A 21,913-nucleotide genomic window follows, 5' to 3' on the forward strand; every position below is an offset into this window, starting at 1 on the left:
GGGAAACACCCAGAGCACCCCAGTGCAGCTTTGAAGTTAGCTCAGCTTTTAGTGGACAACTGGATTGGAGACCTACAAAGGTCTCTCCCAGCCTAGATCTTCCTCTGAGTTTAATATGAACACACACCAAAAAAAATTGCTTACTGAAATACAGCACTGTATTCATGGCACAGAACAACAATCCCAGGCTGTTCCAGGTCCCACCAGCCTCCTCAGCTCCTGATGAGGCTTAGGCCAGCATCGTCCCAGCATTTTCAGAAACACCCTTCGAAGCTCACTCCTTTAAACAACCACAGCCAGTGGCTGCTCCTTCCAAACCTGGGGGTCACACATTTACCAAAGAGCTATTGAATAATCAGACCAAAATACTTGTCCTAAGTGCAGACACCTAGGTAAAAAAGTAGAAATTCACTTTTGTCAAGGTTATCATTAGAATTTATTGATAAGAGAGAAACTTCGTATGTCAACATGTCAACGGAGGAACAGCACATCCTGACATAACAGAAGTACAAAGCCCATCCAGGTGACGTTACAGCGCTCTGTTATCTCTAAACTCCAAAATACAGGAGATCACGCACATGGCTGTGTATTACTTGGGTACATTTTCTGGGACAGGATAGAAATACTCCAGAAATACAATCAACGCGTGGTTTGCCAGCCACCAGTGCCCAACAGGCTGCAGCAGGGACCACGCTGGCTTTGACTCCCATTGCTCAGCTCCAGACAGACGATGCACACATGTAACAGCAGCTAACCCTGGACCCCTCTAGTCAAAGGCAAAAAATAATACTTATTTGGGGATGAGATTCAACTGAGCCTGTGTAGCCCTCGCAGGGAAATGAGATGACTTGGACGTAAAGGGGGCTCAGAGGAGCAGCTCGGATGGAGATGCCTACACACAGTCAGGGGAACCCCACGCCAGGTCTGCAGCGGGACAACCTGGGCACGGTCCTATCAAGTAAGCTGCAACTGGGAAACTTCACAACAGAGTTTGTTCTGCCCAGGGAGCAGACACGGCCATGCCAGGCTTCATCCTGGCAGCTGCCAATTCAGAAGCATGCTTTTTCTTCCAACATAAAGTTATCTTCGTATTATAACTGTTTTGACATTCCCTCTCTCAGCAGTTCCCTCTGTAAGAGCTCATAGCACAGACAGCCATTCATACTATGCTTGTGGCCAAGATAAAAATTATCTTTATAATCTTTACTGGAAATATATGCTATGCTGAATGCTGTTTAAAAAAAAGCCAAGTGCTGAGCTTTCATCTTCTCCCAGCTTATAAAATATTTGGTTTTCCTAAGTATCTTGCTAAAAGAAGAGGGAATAGCAGAGTATTCCCCAGGCAGCTGGTAAATCCACAATGGATTTATTGTAGAAACGAGCTGAATTCTCTAACTCACTCCAAATGGATTTCAGAGCCCTCTAAAACCCTCCAAAGAATGAGCCGTTTGTGACACGATGAACAAAAACAACCCCAATTTCAATGAGTAAATGGTATTGCGTTGTGCAGGGAGAATCCAAAATAAAACACAAACCCAAACTAAGGGGATATGTCAGTCCCATCTCCCGATGCCAGATTTGATCACAGCAATAAAGGAACCTGGGCCGAAGTGCATCTGCCTGGCTGACAGCACTAACCCTGCTGCAGGCCTGAAGAGGAACCACTGATGCTAGACATACGTATCCGAGTGTGTGTGCGCACACGTGTGCCAGGGGATGACCCGTACTCTGCTCCTTTTCCTCTCACATGAGCTATGACAAGTGACATAGCAGGTTCTGCTCTCAGCCATTCGGTTTCACCAAATCTAAGTTCCCTCTGCACATGTAACAGCATTGACAGATCTCATATTAATGGGTACTTATACAGGATTAATTGCACATCAGTCCATTGTGGCTACAAGTTCATTAGGCTAATAAATCTACATAGTGACAGTAGTACAGTATCAGCTACTTTTCAATACAAACTCCCTACCCTAGCCTTAATTTGTAGGTCAAAAGAAGAACTTCTACTGCAGTGACCTTCCTATGACCTTTAACATTCATTTTCAAAAATTTTTTTCTAGAAAAAATCCAGTGTGGGGAAAATGCACATATATAACAAAAGCAGTGCTTAACAACCACAGGAAAAAAGAACATGATCTTGGACTCTTGTATCAGCATCCTCCGTAGACCCTGGTAGTGTTACTTCCAAAGGGTTGCTAAATGCTCCGTCAGTTCTCAAGTCTGTTAAACCACTTCCTAGCTCTAGACATTTCTAGTCTCTCACTATACATATTGTCTGTAGCAAGAGCATACAGAAACACTTGCTAATGTGCACAAGACTTCCATTTGATTTAATGGAATAGTTTTAGAAGACTGAAGTCTTTACTTCTAGAAATCTGTTCTTCAGTGGTAGTGCTCTCAGCGACTGGTAGCCTTCTATTCCACCCAGGAGAGAGCTCCGAGTCCCTCAAAGTTTCACTCATTTGTTTTGCCCAAAGGTGTACGGGTATCTAATAAAACCCCTCTCACAGTATTCCCAGGAAATGATTCAGAAGAGGAGATGATTTTTCAACCAAATGAGATCCTCTGGTCCTGTGTGTCAGACCATGGCCAATAGAATGAGCAGCTGCCATGGACGTCTCAACTTAAATACGGTACAGTCAAGGGAGGAGAGCAAGGTGGCCTGACCATCTTCCTGTGAGGTACAGGCAAAGAGACACCAAAGTCACTCTGTTCTCAACAGTTTGTCTCTTTTTCTGGAGTCAAATGTTTGATTCCATTTGTTCTAGCAGGAAGTGGTGAATCATGTCAAAAGTGGGACGATCTTTTATATCCCTGCTCCAACATTTCAGCATCAGGTCAAACACAGGGTTAGGACACAGAGGAGTCTGGGAGAGATAGATCTGAAAGAAATAAAGTTACAGCTATTTCAGTGGTTTTTTTCATAAAAGAAATGAACTTTTACTAAAGTAACACCAAAAGGACAGTTTCATTCTAGGTTTACAAGACATGGCCATCATGCAATGTTTGAAATCCATTAAGCGTGAATCTGGCAGTGAAGTCTGGATGGAGCTTTGACGCCATCTCAAGTGGCACTGTGGACACTTTGCCAACTTGTTTGATGAGGTGGTCACAGAACAGTCCTTTGTCCCCCAGGAAACATGAATGCTTCAGAGAGATTTGTCTTCAAAGTGACAGCAAAACACAAACCAAAACCAAGTTTACCACAATAAAATCCAAATATTTTCACTCACCGTAGACAACCCATGAGGCTTTCTAAGCATCGTGACAGCTTGTTAGCAGAGACAGAAAAAACACCTTTTAGAGCTTATCTAAAGCACAGCTTGGCAGATTTTTTTTCCCCCTCTCATTTCAATACACATCTTTTAGGCTCTTCACTAAATCATTAGTATTCGGGAGACAGTGAATAAAACCTCCCATCATTTTATTCTCCTTAATCCTTTAACTTGTTTGGTGCTAAAGGTGCATTTTGGGAGAACAGCAAACTGTTTTAACTCGCACTCCACTTTTTGGGGTACAGTGATCCTCAGTACTGAGGGGCTGGATGGTCCCGTGTCATCGCTGGTATCTATTGAAGGCAGCAGCAGTGGAGTGCACAGTCCTGCCTGGGAGTTAGTAAAAGAGGATAGAATGACACAGACAAGCCCTTCAGCAACTAGAGATGGCCAAAGGCTTTTCGGCATATGTGGAGATACTACAGGGAGCATTTAATCCCTGGGAACTAACAACTCCTCCTTCCCCACCTCAGTAAGCACTTGTCTTTCAGAGAAAATACTAGTGGGAGAGAGATCTGACAAAGGAAAAAAGCAAAAGGATTGTGTAGGAGAGCCCAGAAAAGCTAAGGAGGACAGGGCAGATTGAAATAGAAGTGGCTTATGATAAGGAAGAAGCACTGGACAGGGCCAAGAGATTCTTCCAGTGGGACTCCAAGAGAGGAAAGCTGGGGCAATGAGCCTAGATAAAGGGGAAGAGAGGCAGGACACACTTGAGAAGATGAGTAACAGAAGCAGAGACTTCTGCAGATGATGTAAGGCCAGCAGAAAGGCCCTGGGGAGATCCACCTGGATGTGACAAGGTCAAGTGAAGGAAGGAGAGGTCATGTTTGCTTTCTTACCTGTCTGCCCTGGCTCCGGAAGAACTCTCCTGTGTTCTCAATGACTTGCTCATCTGAGAGGAGGCTGTAAGGTTGCTCCTTACACAGTATGAACATCTCCCAGAGGGTGACCCCAAATGCCCAGACGTCACTGGCTGTGGTAAACTTGCCCTGTGAACAGAAAGGATGTTGTGAGTCCAGGTTGCTCACAGCACACATTCAGCAAAAAACATTTCAGTCTACACCCTCTGCAGCTAAACACAAGGATGCAGAATTCATACCTGGGAAAATACTTTGAAAAAGAGACAGCAGAGCAGGTGACCTGCTCTCAGCAACGCACAAAGGGACCGAGGTATGACATGGCTGCTTTGTGGGGCAGGAGCAGCATGTCTGTGGGACCCATGGGACAGCTCTAAGAAGGTGCAGTTTTCACTGGGGCAAACCTCTTGAAACAGGGAGCAAGCCTCAGAGAAAGCCAGAGACTACTGTCCCTCCTGAGAAAGTCTGTATTTGCAGCAGTAGGAAAATGGACTGTGGGGGGGGGCAGATAGCTGCTGCCTACCTCCACCCAAAACACAGCAGTGCAGCACAGAAAAGCCTTTGAACACGAAGCAAAGCCCTCAGGCTGAAAGCAGAGCTGAAGCAGACTCCAGACTCTTAGAGAAAGGCCAAGATAATTTTGATCTTTGCACATGTAAGAAGTCCCTAACAGTCTGCTTGCTGTCCCTGTTTTCTGTCTTCAAAAAATGTGCCCAAACTGGCCGTGTTTGGAACAATGTGTTTCTGAAGTAGTAAAAAGAATCTAAAGATTACTCAGAAAATAACAGAAAACAAGTGGGGGCTGGAGGGCCTGTTTGGGCAGAAAACATCCAAAACCCAGATTGCCCAGGCTTATCTGGCAACCCTAGCAGTCTGTCAATGTTTGGAAGATGTTCATGCAAGGAAGATGGGAGTGACTTATGGTTTAGATGCAGCTGTAACCAGAAAAACAGGGTGAATTTAGAAAAACTTAGGCCTATCAGCCTTTATAGCAGAGGTAATTACAATTTTTCTGGGTACTTGGAGAGCATGTTGTAAGAAAGTATAACCAGGGGATCTCACCAACTAGTTTGAGAAAGAAATACTGGGCTGAATATTAAGGAACTGCCTCCAGACTGGATGTGTTTGAGCTGTTGAACAATCTCCTAAGGGAAGACAGCAGGACCCTTAAACACAAAACAAAACCCCAACCTCAAAACCAGACTTGGCACTTGAAACTCATGAAGTTTTGTCCCTGCCCCTCTCAGCTTCCCAGCTGGGGAAATAAGCACAGAAAGGAACTTCTTTATGATTCCAGCAGGAATCCTGAATGGCACACACAGAACAGAAATTAGGCCCCAGATGAGGGCTGAGGGATGGGATGCCATCCAGAGGGACCTGGACAAGCTCGAGAAGTGGGCCTGTATGAACCTTATGAGGTTCAACAAGCCCAAGTGCAGGGTGCTGCACCTGGGTCAGGGCAATCCCTGTATCAATAAGAGGCTGGGGGACGACGGGATTGAGAGCAGCCCTGCAGAGAGGGACTTGGGGGTACTGGTGGATGAAAAACTGGACATGACCCGGCATTGTGCACTCACAGCCCAGAAAGCCAACCAGATCCTGGGTTGCATCAAAAGAAGCATGACCAGCAGGTCGAGGGAGGGGATTCTGCCCCTATCCTCCGCAATGGTGAGACCCCACCTGCAATACTGCATCCAGATCTGGGGTCCCCAGCACAGTAAAGACATGGACCTGTTGGAGCTGGTCCAGAGGAGGGCCACGAAGATGATCAGAGGGATGGAACACCTCTCCTATGATGACAGACTGAGAGAGTTGGGGTTGTACAGCCTGGAGAAGAGAAGGCTCTGGGGAGACCTTATTGCAGCCTTCCAGTACTTAAAGGGGGCCTATCAGAAACATGGGGACAAACTTTTTAGCATGGCCTGTTACGACAGGACAAGGGGTAATGGTTTTAAACTAAAAGAAAGTAGATTTAGACTAGATAGAAGGAAGAAATTTTTTACAATGAGGGTGGTGAAACACTGGCACGGGTTGCCCAGAGAGGTGGTAGATGCCCCAATCCTGGAAACATCCAAAGTCAGGCTGGACAGGGCTCTGAGTAACCTGATCTAGTTGAAGATGTCCCTGCTCATTGCAGGGAGGGTGGACTAGACAACCTTTAAAGGTCCCTTCCAACCCAAACTATTCTATGATTCTATGATCTGTGCTGTATTTGCAAGGACACACTCCTTTCCCAGGATATGAGTTATGTCCAACACAACCTAACGGACTTCTCACCTGGGGTCATCTGTAGCATACATTTTGATGCTATAAGGACCATTACACATACATGTGTTACCGTTTCAGGGGCAGAGTGAAAATCAGAGGAAGGGAGAAAGAATGGTTTTGTGCAGTCCCTACCAGGAGGATGCTTTCCCAGGCCATCCAACGTATGGGCAATACAGCTCTTCCCTGGATACGGTAGTAATCCCCACTGTAAAGATTCCTGCTCATGCCAAAGTCTGCAATCTTGATGGTGTAGTTGTTCCCCACCAGGCAGTTGCGAGTTGCCAGATCTCTGTGCACAAAATTCAGAGATGCTAAATACTTCATTCCAGAGGCAATCTGGGTGGCCATGTACAGCAGGTTAGAGTAGCTGCGTTAAAAGAAAACATAACAGAAAGAAAAATCAATAGTTCCCCACATTCAACTATTTCTTGCATTTGATGTGTTAACAGTGACCTGTTATTTTCTGCCATAACAGTGAAACTAAACTGTCTAGTTTCAGAGCACTAACACCCCCACCTGCCAGGCTAAGCCAAGCTCCTGAGCTGACTAAGCAAGAACAGACAAGCTGTCCCTGAAATTCAGGGCCCTTAAAGTTTGACATCCTTTAGATTTTTAATATCAAGCATTAATCTCAAGATTTTCAAAGAGTTTATGCATCAAAGCACCAACTTTTTGCAGACACACATGAAAAATTAAGCTGTACAATCTCAGAATCTCCTATCTTAAAAACTGCTTAGCCTGGTATTTCAAACACTGCCACTATTGCATGCTTACATTAATATAAGTATGTCACTTAACATTAAAGAGAGGTTACTTTTTTTTTTAATACGTTTAATATTACTGAAAATATAAACATGCATATTCCATCTAATATAATTTTAATTCCCCCATTAGCAAAACGAAGATAATAAGTTGCGTGATACACAGAGTTTGGACCATCTGACTTGCAGCATTCTTCACACACTATTATTCTGTGATGCTCCGCTTGTCTCCCACTGTGCACGCTCAAATGCTTCACACAACCAAGCATTTCTCACAACAAATCTAATAAACTGTTCACAGTATTTCTCAGATAAAGGTCAGAAAAAGAAAGTCTTAGTCTCCTCCTCTTTGTGTTCTGGTGGCAATGAGAAAAGCTCTACCATGTTATCTAAATTACATGGTATAATGTGATGCCTCTAATGATAATAGATCCAATCTATCTATTCTAATCAATAGCTAAGCTATCGCTACAGCAATTCGGAGGCACTGGCAGGAGGGTCTGGTCCCTGCTGCCCTCCCAGCCTTTCAGCATGGTGAACACCACAACTCAGGAAGGTGACACTTGGCCCAGTCCCACAGTCAGCTCGATGTTTCTCCTGATCTGGGTGGACCTGTTGTGCCCCGAGAAGTAACTCTGCCACCCACTTGTACCTTGTTAACCTGGTTGTTGGCTTTTCACATAGGAGTGGGCATAGCCTCCAAGATCCTATGTTCTCTCCTCCCCCTGCTCAGCTGCAGCTGTCTCCCTGCCTGGGGCTGTTGCTCTTCCCACTCAAGAAGCCCAGTCTCTCCTGTCCCACCTGCACCCTGGCAGGGTCCTGGGCAGCAGCTACCTTTTGGCTCCCTGCCCCTCTGCTCAGCAAGCTCTGCAGGGCTTGTTGCGTGCAGCTCTGCATACAGAGGGGCAGGACAGGAGACACTTCTCAGCAGACTCACCTTCATGATTTGCTAGATAGCCAGAGAAACAGTAGGGAGATGGATTTCAAACACCGAAGAGCCGTAAGGACTTAAAAATGTGTGACCTCTCTGCAGGAAAGGGCTGGTTACTACATTTGGTGCATCAAATATTGGGCTTGAGACAGGTGGGATGGTTGGACCTTACCACGTCAATTACACACCCACAGGCACCGGCAGAGACAAGCTGCACTCTTTGGCAGGGGGATTCATTTCACTCTCAGTAAACAACTCCTATGTAGATATATATCTGAGCTAGTCATACCGGCTTCCTTTAATGTGAAACTGTATCTGGCTGGAAGGGACAAAAGGAGAGGGTGAAGGATGAGCTGGAGAGAAAGAAAAACTAGACGTAGAGCCAAGTAATGGAAACCAAGGAAGAATAATGTGAGCAACAGTGCTGAAGTCAGGTGAGAGGTGAGGAGGAGATAAAGGAAGGACAGTTTGAGGCTTTGGCTAGGAAAAAAAGCCGCAAGTCTAAAGGTGAAAGCTGTTTCAGATGTGCAGAAAGGGCAGGAGACTGGAGAGAGCTGGAATATGTTTCTACTCAGATGCAAATCCTCTCCCATCCTACAGTTCCTGGTGTATCATGACTGCAGGATGCCAGTTTAACAGTCCCCAACAGGACCACTGACCACTGCCAGCTACTGGCAGAAACACTGGTGGTGTCTCAACCCATGGTAAGACCCAGCCACCTCCTCCCTAGTCCATCAACAGAACTGGCTCTGCCTAACTGCCTAGTTCTTGAACTATAAATAAATCTAATCCTTTGGGGAGGTACATGCCAAAGGCTAAGCAATGCAGCAACTTCTCATCAGTGCAGGTTTCTTTATCGAGCAGAATACATTAGTACTACACACAACTCTCCTCTGAGGAAAGGATTTCTGCAATAGTAGAGATGCTTTATGTTAAGATTTAATCCTTCCATAGAGGAGGGAGATAAGTGCCACCACTGACAGAAAATGGTTTTCTTTGCCAAATATTGTCCTTCTGTTGACTGATGAAGTCTTTCCTTAGGGAAGCTCCACACTCAACTCCCCTCATGTAATATTCTTTAGACATCCAGAGAACATATGAACCTTCCTAAAAGCCTAAGAGACATTCTTGATTTTCATCCCAAAATTCTTGCTGTAATGCAACTGGCTCCCCATATTAATGAAATATTTGATGCAAGCCCACTAACGTAAACAGATGGTCACATCAGCAAACAATACATCTAAGATGGTCGCTGTGACCAGAACAGCCCACAGTCAGGGACACCTCATGGGAACACAGACCTCCAGACACCTCAAGAACAACCTCCCATACACAGCAGGACTACTGTCCACAGTATGTGCCACTGCAATGGCTGGGCTGGAGGAAGGTCACTGCCTGGAGCACACAGCAGATTAAACTGGTAGCTCTGTATTGTTGATTTGTCCCAAAGATGGGCAGCTCCTCTTACCTGACACAGGGAATATTGTTTGAAATGGCAAATTTGCTGTAGATCTCCCTCTGCGACAAGAACTGATTGAGGTCTCCATTTTCCATGTACTCTGTTATCATGCACAGTGGGTCATCACGCACACACACCCCCAGAAGCCGGATGATATTTGGGTTCTTCAGCCGTGACATGATCTTGATCTCCTTCAGGAAATCATTTCTTGTAAAACAGAAAACACATGTTTGAATCCTAAACTATCCCTTTGTCTAAGGAAAGCAGAAGCAGCATGTAAGAAAATCTCAGTTCAGAGACATTTACACTTCTGCACACAGTAAGTTTTAAAGCTGGTTCTGTGCTTGTGTTCAACATTGACCCCTTCCCCAGCAAACAGGATTAATACAGCATTTCAGTTTGACATTACGTCTATTCCTATTCCCCACTCCCTGCTTGTATCCTGTTCCTTACATGAACACACAGAACATAAACCAGAGACACATGACACTCTCTTACAGAAGTCACCAGGGTTAACCTATGTGAAACTGTTGCTTGGAGAGTATTTGCTTTCCTTCTCAGATAGTCAGCATTGCGGATGCACTTACCTGGCTGTTTTGTTGACATCTGATCTCAGCATTTTCACTGCTACAAGAACCGGCTGGTGAGTGAATTCTGTAGATGAGACTCCCAGGAATTCCAGCAGGCCATCAGCTTCACAAAGGTGTACCTGCGGGGCAGAAGGCAGATGCAACTATGAAGCGTGCACAGGCAGAAAACCAGAGGAAAACGACGTCACATTGAGGTCACCGGTTTGGTCACCGCTAGCAGAATTACCAAGCGACTGATCTAATGAAGGTGACACTGTTCTGATCAGAAACAGCCCATAGGTTGGCCCTAGATCCTGGACAAAATGTGTACGTACACTAGATAGCCCATGATGTAGGAACACACATGTATTGCAGCCTGATGTGTCCAAAACACACTGAATTTACTGCATGTGTGCAGACTGGTGCAGTAGACTACTGGGGCAGTCCAATTCGCCCAGCAAATACTGGAGGTGTTCAGGAAGGCCACTGTGCCTAGAGTTGTCTGCTTTAATCTGCATGTGCATGCAAACAGCACAGCTGCAGCAGGTTTGGTATGTAGAGCACATCACACCAGCCATACAAGTCCAGAACTGTCCTGCAGCCCAGCTTGAGTCACTGCTCAAACTTAACTGAGGAGCATCCAGGAATTAGACAGCTATCCAAAGTCCTTTAATTCCAGAAAAAAAAGGATGAAAGCATGTGTGTGCCTGTGTGTCTGTGTATGCGTCTGTGTGTGTGTGACAAGAACACCTCACCCAGAGTTGAATACTCTAATGAGTACACAGAATTTCAAGTTTCTTCAGATAAATAAATGAATAAAAACATAAAATTACTGCCAAGGTTGTATAAGAAGGGGTGACAAGACACTTAAGAAGTTATCAGAATGAATATTCAAATGAAGAATTGCGCAAGAGATGTTGGGGTGGGGAAAGTAGACAGACCCGAGTGTGTGGCATAGGAAAAAGGACTGGAGGAGGGGAGTGGACTGGATGTGTCAGTCAAAGACTTGCAGCAGTGAGGGGAATGTAACAGGAGCTTAATGAATTTTATATGAAGAAAGCAGCGAGAACTAATGTGACAAGCATGGCGAGGAGAAAAAGGAGACAGCATAGAATATGGGACAAACCCACAGAACAGAAACGAGAAGTACAAAGATGCTGCTGCAGTTACATGGAGAATGCAATCTGCTGTGGTGAAAGTACAGTCACGAGACTAGGAATAGGAAAGAGAGCCATGGTACTAAGTGCGTGTATTACAAGTGCAGGTAATGTGTCACCGAGTCCAGGGAGTGGATGGTTAGGAGCAAGGAAGAAAAAAGATTGAAAGAGAAGGAAGCTCTGAGTGGTGAGGTGAAAAAAGCAATGAGCCATGTTTCTAGAAGCAAGACTGCACGGTAAGCCAGAGGATGATGACCAGTTTGGTAAAGACTAAGGAGGTGAGAAGGAGAGATGGGAGAATGTGATGCGGCATATTTGCAAAAGTAAGGGAAAGAGCCTGTAATGTGACGAAAGCAAGAGGCTCTGAATCAATCTCCAAGGAAAATGGAGATGGGAGAGCCTGGCTGCTGCTGTTTGACAACACAAAGAAGGAGGAGGAGAAAGCTTTGACAGTTATTAGAAGGACAGGAATGAGAAGGAAGGAGAAACCAGAAGCAAAACAACAAGAAAAAAAGCCTCTCTGTTTCACTTTTGGAGCACAGCCCAAGACAGGGCAGGATCCAGGCAACAGCAGAAAGGGCTACACTGACAGCCAGGTGAAGAGGCTGAGGATGTCAGCACCTTCCCAATACACAGAATGATCCAGAAAGAAGTGAGGGGGACAGGGAAGGGGCTGGGGTAGGGAAGGTGTGTTGTCAAAAGGGAGGAATGATAAAGATGGACACATCACAGAGGAGGAAGCAGTCAGTAAAAGGCTGTGCTTTGTCAAAATGCAGGTAGAATTTAAGGCTGTGAGTGAGCAAAAGCTGGGAAGAAAAAAGAGACAGTGGAAAAGTGAGAGCAGGAGAGGGGAAGACCTATTCAGTATGGAACTAGGGATAGTGTGGAAATGAAGCAAGGAGAGAAGAAAAGGCACGGTGAAAACATTCACAGCTTGAAAGCTGCTCAAGGAGTAAAGAGAAAGCTTGGAAGGTGACAGCTGCATGTATCATGCTGCCTGAGGCTTCTGACACAAACTGGGGCTTGAGCAATCAGCAATGCTAGAGAATATGTGAGGCCATCACAGTGCTTGGGAAACGTCTGTCTTTGCTTGGGTCAGTGTGCAGAGCCCCACCAAAACCTGCATCTGTTCACAGGAAAGCTGTTTTTACAGCTAGGATCCATCTGTCTTGGCTGGAGTCACTGCTAGAGTTTTCAAACTCACATGCCTAAAGGTGGGTGACAGCCATGTTTGAGACGTCCATGGAAGACAATGAAACAGTCTGAATTTCCACCCCCATGTCTTTTCTATAAGGTCATAAACAGTGATATAGACAGCGAACAGAAAAAGTTTGCAAAGTTCATCTGTTGAGAAAGACTCATACGGTACCAAGCAGCAGCCTCACAGGTGCAGAATGGGGCCCTCTAAAGCCTATCCTAAAGGACATCAGCTTTCCCCCAATGCAAAGACATGTATTAAATAAAATACTGGTATGCAGAACCCTCCCCTCAGCCCCCAAGTATGAAGCAGTGCCAGAGATGCAGCTCAGAAGATTCAGCTCTGCCAGGCACCTCCTTTCTGTTAGAGGAAAAGTGGAAGAGAATAGCTGTACCTCTCCAAACTGTCCTTCTCCCAGCTTCTCCTTGAGTCGCAGCTGCTGCCGTGGGAATTCACCCACTGAGATGTCCTTCTTGGTAAGCGAATCCACAGTGAGGGCTGGGACTGCATACATGTTGTTGCCGGTCACACCTTGCAGGTGGACAATATCTGTTTCAGCATAGTGAGGAACATTGTTCTGAAAGCCTTGGTGAGGAGTGGACTTAGTCAAGTCAGGCTCAGCATAGTCCCCACTGCACACTAAGGGGAAACCAAAGACAGGCAGAGTCAGACTCCCTTAAAACCAGTATGGCCCAGCTTCCACTCCTCTCAGTCCTGCAGACCTCTGGGAATTCAGCCTAGCTGCATGCCTACTACCTTGTACCAAGGTACACCCAGGTGGAAAACTCTGCTTTGTTTTAACTAGGGCTTAAACCAGAACAAGCAGCACTTCTGCAGACACCAGAATACCTGCGAGGTGCCAGCTATGCAGTTATGAGAGCTCAAGTTCTTGCCCAGACATGGAGGCATGAGTCTGGAGTGATTTCCTGTTTCTGATTCATCCTAAATATGATCTGATCCCCTTACCTGATGCAGAGATGTTGTTTGCAATGTCAAACTTGCTCTGGATTCCCTTCTGCAACAAGAACTGGTTGAGGTTTCCATTTTCCATGTACTCTGTTAGCAAGCTACACTACCTCTTACAGCTTATTCACATAAATATCATGGGATAACTCTTTATAAATAACTCCCTGGTCAGTATTACACCAAACATTTGTTCTGCTTCAAATTTACATCCTGACTCAATCCAATCAATCTCCCTGTGTAGTATAATGCTGGATCTTAGCAACCTGTCAGTGCTTGAGGAATGCAGCACTGCCCTTCCATTCACTAATCAGCACTGCCATCACTGAATACAAAACACTGTTGGAAACATTCCCTTCTGCATGCATCCAAAAGCTCCCCAGGGGCTGGAAGCCAGGGCACCACTGACATTCTCTGCTGCATCTCCCTCTGTTTTTTCTAAGGGAATTTCAAAGAGCCCTTGCTTCAGGAAAAGGTGCTAAAGGTCTTCTCCACCAGCCAGTCTGGACAGCCCAGGAGGGCTGCAGGCAGCAAATCCACTGCCAAGGAGCCGATGAGATGAACGACATGCGATTGGTATGATTGCCAAAACGAGCTCTAAAAGATACGTTATGGCTAACGTATAAACACAGTCTTCAAAGACAACAGTAAAAGGCCACCACCCTCTAGTGGGGCTGGTGCTCCATCTGCCAAAGTACATGCTAAAAAGTTTCAGAGCTCCAGAATATTGTCTTAGGTGCCTAAGTTAGTATTGTATTGCCTAGGAGTCAGAGAAATTAGTGAGAAGTGTCACATTTTAAGATCTGAGAGAAATAATAGAAGAATAAACACGTAACTTCTGGAGACTGACAATTACATTACCTGAATCCTCTGCACTTTGGGAGAGCTCTGGAAGCTTTTGGAGCAGTGTAGCTGGCTGGTGATATTCCAAATCCAGTGGGAAAGCTCGTTCATAGGTGGGATTTGACTGGTGGATCTGGGTCTGGTTGTTGGCAATGGTGTAGCTGTAGAAGGAGAGGCGAACAGTGGCATCCTCCTCTAGGATTCGACGTGGGGCCTGCAAAAGAGAGACCAAAAAAAAAACCGCTGAGGCAATGCTCAGTTGTTAAGTAATGTATTGGCTGCAGCCACAGCACTTTGCAGTAACATCTTGGATAGGGCTGGCATCCTCCCCTACTGTGAGAATAGAGTTTTAGCTGCTCTATGGAGCTGGGGAAACCCAGTGCTTTCCACATAATTTTGAGCTCATTAGAGTTAATGCTTAGTGCTGAACTTGTGTCTGCAAAATAGTCCCATTGTATTACCTTTTCCAACCTTTTTTGAACGTACTGCTTCCAAAGAATAATGATTATAATCATCAGGAGCAGAAGAATAATAGCCACAAGGCAGCCCACGAGGATGGAGGTATTGGAGTCATCTGCTTTCTCTCCTATCCAGGTGCTGGTTACTGAAGATGTGGTTTCTGCAATCATAGAGGTATGAAGAAGAATTTGGAGTTAAAGCACAGGTTGTTACCTGTGCTGGCTAACCTCCTACATGTCCCTTCCTACAGTCTGGTACAGAAAAGATGTTAGGCAGCTTCCTGAGCATTAACATTAGCTGTATTCACATTTTGTTCTTATCAGAAATTCTCATTTTGGAGGCTTGCAGTTAAGAATTGTGCAGAGGACTTCTGCAATCAAAGACTGTTCTTAGCATTGGAACAGATTCCTGCACTGGATCCGTATTAGAGCAGACAGTTTTCAGAGTTTCACTGGCTGCACATATGCCTTCAGCCCACTTACTCTGAGGCAGCCTTGGCCAGCTGAGGGAAGGAGAAATAGCTGAGGCTTTGAGGACTGTAAGATGCAGCCCTGTGCATGAGGACAATAACCAAGCCATACTTGGATCTCCAGAAATGGAGGGAGAGACTATGTTAATTAGGATGTTACTGTGAAATCCCCCAACACTTGAGGCCTTGGCACAGCTAAGTGACAGAAGTCCTTACCCCAGGTCCCCTCAGTAACATTGCACTCTGTTTCCAGGAGATCCGTTGTGCTTGTGGCTACCGTAACAAAATTAGGATTCACACTCTCCATGTCTGTGGAAGGGAAGGGAAGGTGTCAGTTCAACAAACAACCTCCCTGCTCCTACCAGCGGTCAGTGCAATCCCAACCACCACCCCTACCTTCCCAAGGAGGACAGGGCTGAGACCCATGCAGCAGGTCATGAACAGCATGAGCAGAGACACCTGCTCACTCAGCACTTCCCAGCACACCTGCAGGAACAAGCCTCTGTGTTGAGCAGCACGTACATCCTGACCACAGCAAAACACCAGTGTGTGTAGGATGCTTCCCTGAGCTTGGCCAGACACGGGACTGGAGCAAGAGCCTTTTTACCATTTTAGCATGATTGTAAGAATTGCCATCCCAGCCTAGACCAAGAGTCTGCCAAGTCCCACGTGTGACAGAGGGTAGCCAGGAGGGGCTGCTATCAGCAAGATAAGCAACAAGCTGCAATCAGAGCATTCCTTCCCCAGGAATGTCATCTCACTATAGCTGATTAGGGACCTTCCAGTAGGAAGCTATAGCTAGATCACTTCGCTGTCAGTGCTGGCAGTTTTCTCCAAGACTCTTGTCCATTCCATTTTAGAGCCTTTTAAAGCACCTCATGGCACTGACTTCTGCATCATAGTTAAGAATTTTTTAAGAAAAAAAAAGTCAGCTTCTTATTTTTCATAATGTGCTAACTTCATCATCATCTGTAGATATGCTTAAATTATTCATAACAAAATACTTGGTAAAGAGAAGTAAAAATCAACCCTATAACCAGCAGGCAACTGTCTCAAAAAGAAGAAATGCTCTATAGTCCAATTTTTGGTTGCCCTGGTTGTGCTTCTGCGCATGTGCATCAATATTAGCCTGAAAAGCATCCACTGTAGACTGGATCTTTCTCCCCCTGCATTGCCCTTCCAACCCTCTCAGTGCTTCTACTACCTCCTCCTCCTCTCCCCATCGTGTAGCCCCACAGTGCCCTGCACTCATGTTAACCCCACATGTCCTGCACCTCCACATCATCTCTTTTGCTCTCTGTCCTTCACCAGATCTGCTTGACTGAAGGAATACTCACCTGACTGGAAGGAAATCTCGCTCATCATCATCCAGGTGTCAGCAAAGTAGAAGCGGCAAAGTATGGCTTTACCTACACGCTGATTGAGGGGGACAGTCACAAACCTAGCACTGGGGTTTTTGTCATCTAAGACAGTTGCCACTCCGACAGGTTCGGACTCCCAGTCTGCAATCAGGCGTGGTTTGAACAGACACTCCACTTTTTGGAAGATCTTCACCCCCTTGGAAAACATGTTGTTACAATGCACCTAGGAAGAAGGGAATAGATCAATCAGACTGGAGGAAGATCTACTAAAACGTAAATCAAGCCTCACGGATTTTCTGTTCATGAAGATTTTCTATTTCTATTATCTCCCTGTATGAATACTCCTAACCCAGAATGAGTAACTTGTTTCAGTATAGCTCCAGCCACTTGTAGTGTACAATGAGAACATTTGTGCAAAAAGTTATTCTGAAATAGCTCTTAACTTCACATGCAAAAGCTACATTAATGGTCAAATTTTGGCAGGGTCTTCAAAAGGCCCATATAAAAATCTATCAAACAAGCCCTGTACTAATCTAAAGCCCCACAGACCAATTCTCCTTGAACATATATCCTAAGAGGGGAATGAAAAACCACACCTGGGCTCTAGCCTCTTTTAGAAAGCCTTCAGCATCTGCAGTCTAAGCTAATTTCTTCCAAAATAAATGGTACAAGCTCAAGAAGATATTCCCCTGACATACAGCAGCTCTTCTGCTGTGCTTGCACCTTGAAGACAACAGAGGATCTAAGTTTTAAGAAAACCATCATGTAAGCCTGCATCCATCAACCTCTCCTGGTGGCTCATCGCCAGGTTGTCCCTGCTGCAATGGCACCACTGGTTTAGCTAATGATGCTGGAATTTAAACTGCAATCACTACGCTGCCAAGCTAACATCTCACTACAACAAAGGCATCCTCTCATCTCTGAGTTACAGCTCCACATAGTCCGCTTTCAGACTAAGCGGTTCACAAAATGCTTTCAGGCTGACTTCACACCTCCATACTTGGGAGGTTTGTTTTACCCTCCCAAGAGCTGGTAGCAACTTTCTCCTTTCCTGTTCTTGGGCTGCACTCAAACCAAGAAGCTACAGCATAAAAGCGACATCTCCCTCTTCCTGGCTTGCGGCACTGCAGACCCATCAACACCAAACACCTGGCACTCTCCCAGGCCTCCAGCACTTCCAAGGAAGCAGGCTTCACAAAGAGGGACAAGGCTTGTAAGGATCCTTTATACTGTTCCACTGTCTTCAATGCAAATGTTGCCCTGCGCCTTTTTTAAAAAACAAAAAAACAAAAAACCAAAAAAACAAAAAAACCACCATGACAGTTTAAGTTCTGCCATGCAGTCCTGAAGATCTGGACCACAGTATCTTGGCACTGCAGACAGTGACCAGGAACCAGAAAGAATAAGGTCACCCTTAAAGTCTTCAGTATCCCTCAGTCTGCTCCATTTTCATAGCCATGGTCGTCCAGCCCTCCCTAGCAACTCTAGAAATTACTTCCTAATGAGTGTGGAGTATTAGCAACTGCGACGACAACAGTTTCCAAACTAAGTGCAGCTTTGAAGCCTATTAATCGCTTGGCCTCTGCGAGGTCTTGTAGTGAATAGCAGTGAAGCAGTAATGAGGACGACAGGCCTGATGAGCAGTAAAAAGACAGAAGAAGGGTATTTGTGTATAATTAGGAACAGATGAAGCTTAGACAACATTATTCAATAAGGAGAAATAGTCATCCATAACAAGGCAGGAAAGCCTGATGCCTGCAATATACATTTTGTGCCCTATTTGGACAGGAGTTGGATATGTTCGCATCTTGTACTGATACAGAGATACTTTCTATTCCAAACACCACCTACTAAAGTCCAATTTTACAATATGCAAGTCTAAGTAATTTGCAATGCAGCTGCAGTATTTGCTAACGTTTATTTTTAATACTTTTTTGGATACTGGGGAAGTCCAGAAGACTGGGATAAAGCTAACAGGTATGAAGGTACAAAAAAGTATTTACAGACCACCTAGCCTATACAAATTAAATGCAAAGCTGAAACAGGCAACATTCAAAAAATAATCAAGAATAATTTAAGCTAATCAACACAGCTTTATAATGAAATACTAGACGAAGTAGCTATTTTTACGAGCTTGTGTGTTTGGTTGATCAAAACGGCTGTGTTTACATGACAGACTTTTGCAAGGCATTTGCTTTACTTATAACATCTGACTCCAATTAACATAGTATGAACTCATGAATTATATTAATTTGATTAAAAACTGGCAACTAGTAAGTCTTACAAATTTTAAGGCACAAGCTCTTCTCTAGGTGTTTTTCTAACAGGAATGTATTCCTAGCTCAAGGTTATTTGCAACCTTTTTCAATGACCTGAAAGAGACTGCAGAATCACTAGCAATAAAATAAATTAAATGGGGAAAAAAATAAATCAAAGTTTCCTAAAATAATCTGAAATTTTCAGGATTGACTCATTTCAGGGTAGTGAACTCGGGAACAAATTGTAAGTGATGCTTTCTACACTGGACTTTTACCCTGGACAGCAATAACTTTGAACTGACTTTTAGCATGATACCAAAGTCTTAATGAATACTGGCTCCCTATCCGTTGGCTAAGAGGACTAATATGATCACAAGATTGATAAACAAAGAAGAATCATCCAAAAGCAGGGAATTGGTACCATTCTTTTATGCAGTTTGATGGGAAGCCTGCACCCAGTTCTGGTTTCTATACCCAAGGAGTACTGGCAAAGAAAGGATTGGAAGATAGCTACAAAAATGACCCTGGATCTCACAGGGAAAGCATTGAGAAGTTCAGCCAACTTAGTTTACTGAAGCAAAGATTAAGGAGAGTGGTTTAATCACAGTGTAGAAGCAGGAAAATTTCTGAGAAGGCAGGACTTATTTTTGTCAGTGAAAGCAGGCTAAAAGCCAATGGTTGCAAGTTAAAAATAGACAAAATAAAACTAGGGTAAGCAACCACCAAAACAATTTACTTAAGGATGTGGTGGGTTCTCCTTCATTTGAAATCTCTACAAGAAAAGCCACCAATCCTTTGTAAAAGATTCTGCTGTTTACTATAGACTCAAAGTTCAGCTCATCCTTTTCCTGGGTGTTTAAGTAATTTCCCACAGCACAAGCACAGATTGAGGCATCCAGAGAAATTTTTGGTCAAAATGGAAGCACAACCACATTCTTTTACCTGAAAGGTCAGTCAGGCAGCCCTAGGTAGTAACTAGCCTACATCCTAAATCCATCTTCAGCTGCCTAACCACTGCTTCAGGTGTCTGCTTTTTATTCCTTTAAGCCAAATACTGAAAGGAGAGTGTCCAAGCTCTGGAGAGGCAAGTGTTCCCCTGCTTCACCTTTCTACACTAGCAAACTTGGGACATCTGCTGCTCAAATTCTGCCTACAGTGGACTCTGCTGTCAGGCACCTTGTATCCTCCTGCTTTGGGAAGAAGACCCAAAGACGCAACCTGGGAGCACGCAGACCCAAACCCCACTCCAGGCTGCTGGAGAGGGACAACGCTGACTACCTTCATGGAGGTGAAGTTCCGTGGTCGGTCAAACTGGAACTCCATTTCAACAGAGCCTGTGCTGAAGCTCTCATTCTTCCAGCCAACGTAGTCGTAGCCTGGCCACACACGGTACTGATGGCTCTGTGTGAAATCGTCCAGTCCTAGCACACCATCTGTCAGCTGGCCCAGACCACCGTACAAGTGCCTAGCAAGAAAGAACCAATAGTTAGGCAGAATACCAGCCAGGAGAACTCATATGTGAAAGCACGTGGGTCCTTCAACTGGTACCAGGAAAACATTAGTTTATTTACTCTTAACCCATCCTGGACAAGAACTCATTCCCTGTTCTTATGCAACATCACCTTTATGTTGTTTGGGCTGGGCTTTTAAAATCTTTCCCTGCTTAGGAAAAGGCAGAAGTTTTTGCCTGACAAAGCCAAGCTACAAGCAGAGTTTCTTGAGAATCAAAACTAAGACTACAGAAAATGACACTGTATGCTCTCGAAACAGAGTGCTTTAATTGCAGCATTTCATCACAGAGCTGAATGGGAGGAACACTGCTCCATCCTGTCCTGGGGGAACCAGTGGGGAAAGTTTTGCAGGCAGGCACAGAAAAGCAGGAAAAAGAACAGCAAGACCATAGGCAGCTCACCCAGCCACAGCCAGTTCTAACTGGGATAATTTCTGGCATTGCTCCTTGTATAAGTAGAGAGTGTTACCAGCTCCATTTCCAAGGCTGGTTAGACTCTTTGCCCAGGACCCTGCCTCATTCTACTTCTTATCTGAGAGTGCAGAGCCCACTAAACAGTTTTCCAGCACTGTCCCAGAGTAGATGATGCAGATGTGGTACACTCCTGACCCACCTGCCTTCTGGGAGCCATCCCTGGCATGTCCCTTGTCCTATAACAGGGAAGTGCAAACAGTTCAGCTGTATTAGTGCCTGAACTTGCTCCCTGGACCTGTTTCATTCAGCTGCTTCTAGGCAGTCTTTGTAACCTGGGCTGGGCTGCTGCTACATGCACTGAAGCTCTGCAAGTCCATTCCAGGTGAGCCCTCCTGTCTCAAACTAGAATTTGCACAGGTATGCATGCCTTTGAACTCCAAAACAGGATTAACAGCTGGAAGAGGCAGACTCCTGCTTCCAGGCCAGTCAGGCACATGACCTAGAGGTTAAGGAGTTTGAAAGAATCCTTGCTTAGCACATTGGGTTTTGTGCCTACATCTGTAGCTCCCTGACACTCCCCAGCAGGGCCAGCTTCCTAAGCTAGTGCTGGACAGCTGAGTGCAACACCTACCTCTTTCTGCGCATAAATTTATTTTGGTTTTTTTAATATCCAATCCCTACTATATCAGTTCAGCTTGAAAGCATCAGATATTAACATAGAAAGACATTGTTACCCAGTATCTTGCAACATCCTACAGGCATGAAGAATGTACTTTCCAACCCATTATTTTAACCTCCAGCACGAAAAAACACAAATAAGTTTACAAAAATCACCTCTAAGCATAAAAAAATTTTAGGCAACACTAAAAATTTTCAGGACTTTAATGACAACTGAAGCAGGACATATAATAAAAGCACCTTAAGTCAACGGATGATACCAGGTCACTGAAGAGACACTGTCAGATCACTTATTAGGCACATTCCTGCATGGGCAGGAATATGCTGCCTCAAGACGATACCCACGCCCAAGTTTGTCTGAGGTTTCAAGCTGCTGAAACACACTCAAATCTGTACTTATAGCAAAGAAAGTGGTCACACTAAATGTCTGAAAGTTCAGCCAGTTATTTAACATTTCAGATACAGACTCTTAATGAACTA

General features: G+C 44.9%; 1 protein-coding gene across 5 annotated transcripts in view; it reads right to left on the minus strand.

Moving 5' to 3' along the window:
- Nucleotides 1-412: 412 nt before the first annotated feature.
- Nucleotides 413-21,913, minus strand: part of LOC128154457 (discoidin domain-containing receptor 2-like) — a 63,439-nt gene continuing 41,938 nt past the window's right edge. For 4 of the 5 annotated variants that reach the window (XM_052815132.1, XM_052815133.1, XM_052815134.1 and 1 more), the window contains exons 7-17: nt 20,110-20,296; nt 16,550-16,796; nt 15,429-15,521; nt 14,746-14,903; nt 14,303-14,498; nt 12,873-13,117; nt 10,142-10,263; nt 9,564-9,761; nt 6,536-6,770; nt 4,118-4,267; nt 413-2,885 (exon numbers count right to left, since the gene is read on the minus strand). In XM_052815132.1, coding sequence (XP_052671092.1) covers nt 2,745-2,885; nt 4,118-4,267; nt 6,536-6,770; nt 9,564-9,761; nt 10,142-10,263; nt 12,873-13,117; nt 14,303-14,498; nt 14,746-14,903; nt 15,429-15,521; nt 16,550-16,796; nt 20,110-20,296 — 1,972 coding nt within the window. In that variant the 3' untranslated portion in view covers nt 413-2,744. Of the gene's footprint in view, nt 2,886-3,236; nt 3,275-4,117; nt 4,268-6,535; nt 6,771-9,563; nt 9,762-10,141; nt 10,264-12,872; nt 13,118-14,302; nt 14,499-14,745; nt 14,904-15,428; nt 15,522-16,549; nt 16,797-20,109; nt 20,297-21,913 lie in introns of all 5 variants that reach the window. The other variant, XM_052815136.1, reaches the window with a different exon arrangement.

The sequence above is a fragment of the Harpia harpyja genome, chromosome 19 (genome assembly GCF_026419915.1).
Source record: "Harpia harpyja isolate bHarHar1 chromosome 19, bHarHar1 primary haplotype, whole genome shotgun sequence".
NCBI classification, from domain to species: domain Eukaryota; kingdom Metazoa; phylum Chordata; class Aves; order Accipitriformes; family Accipitridae; genus Harpia; species Harpia harpyja.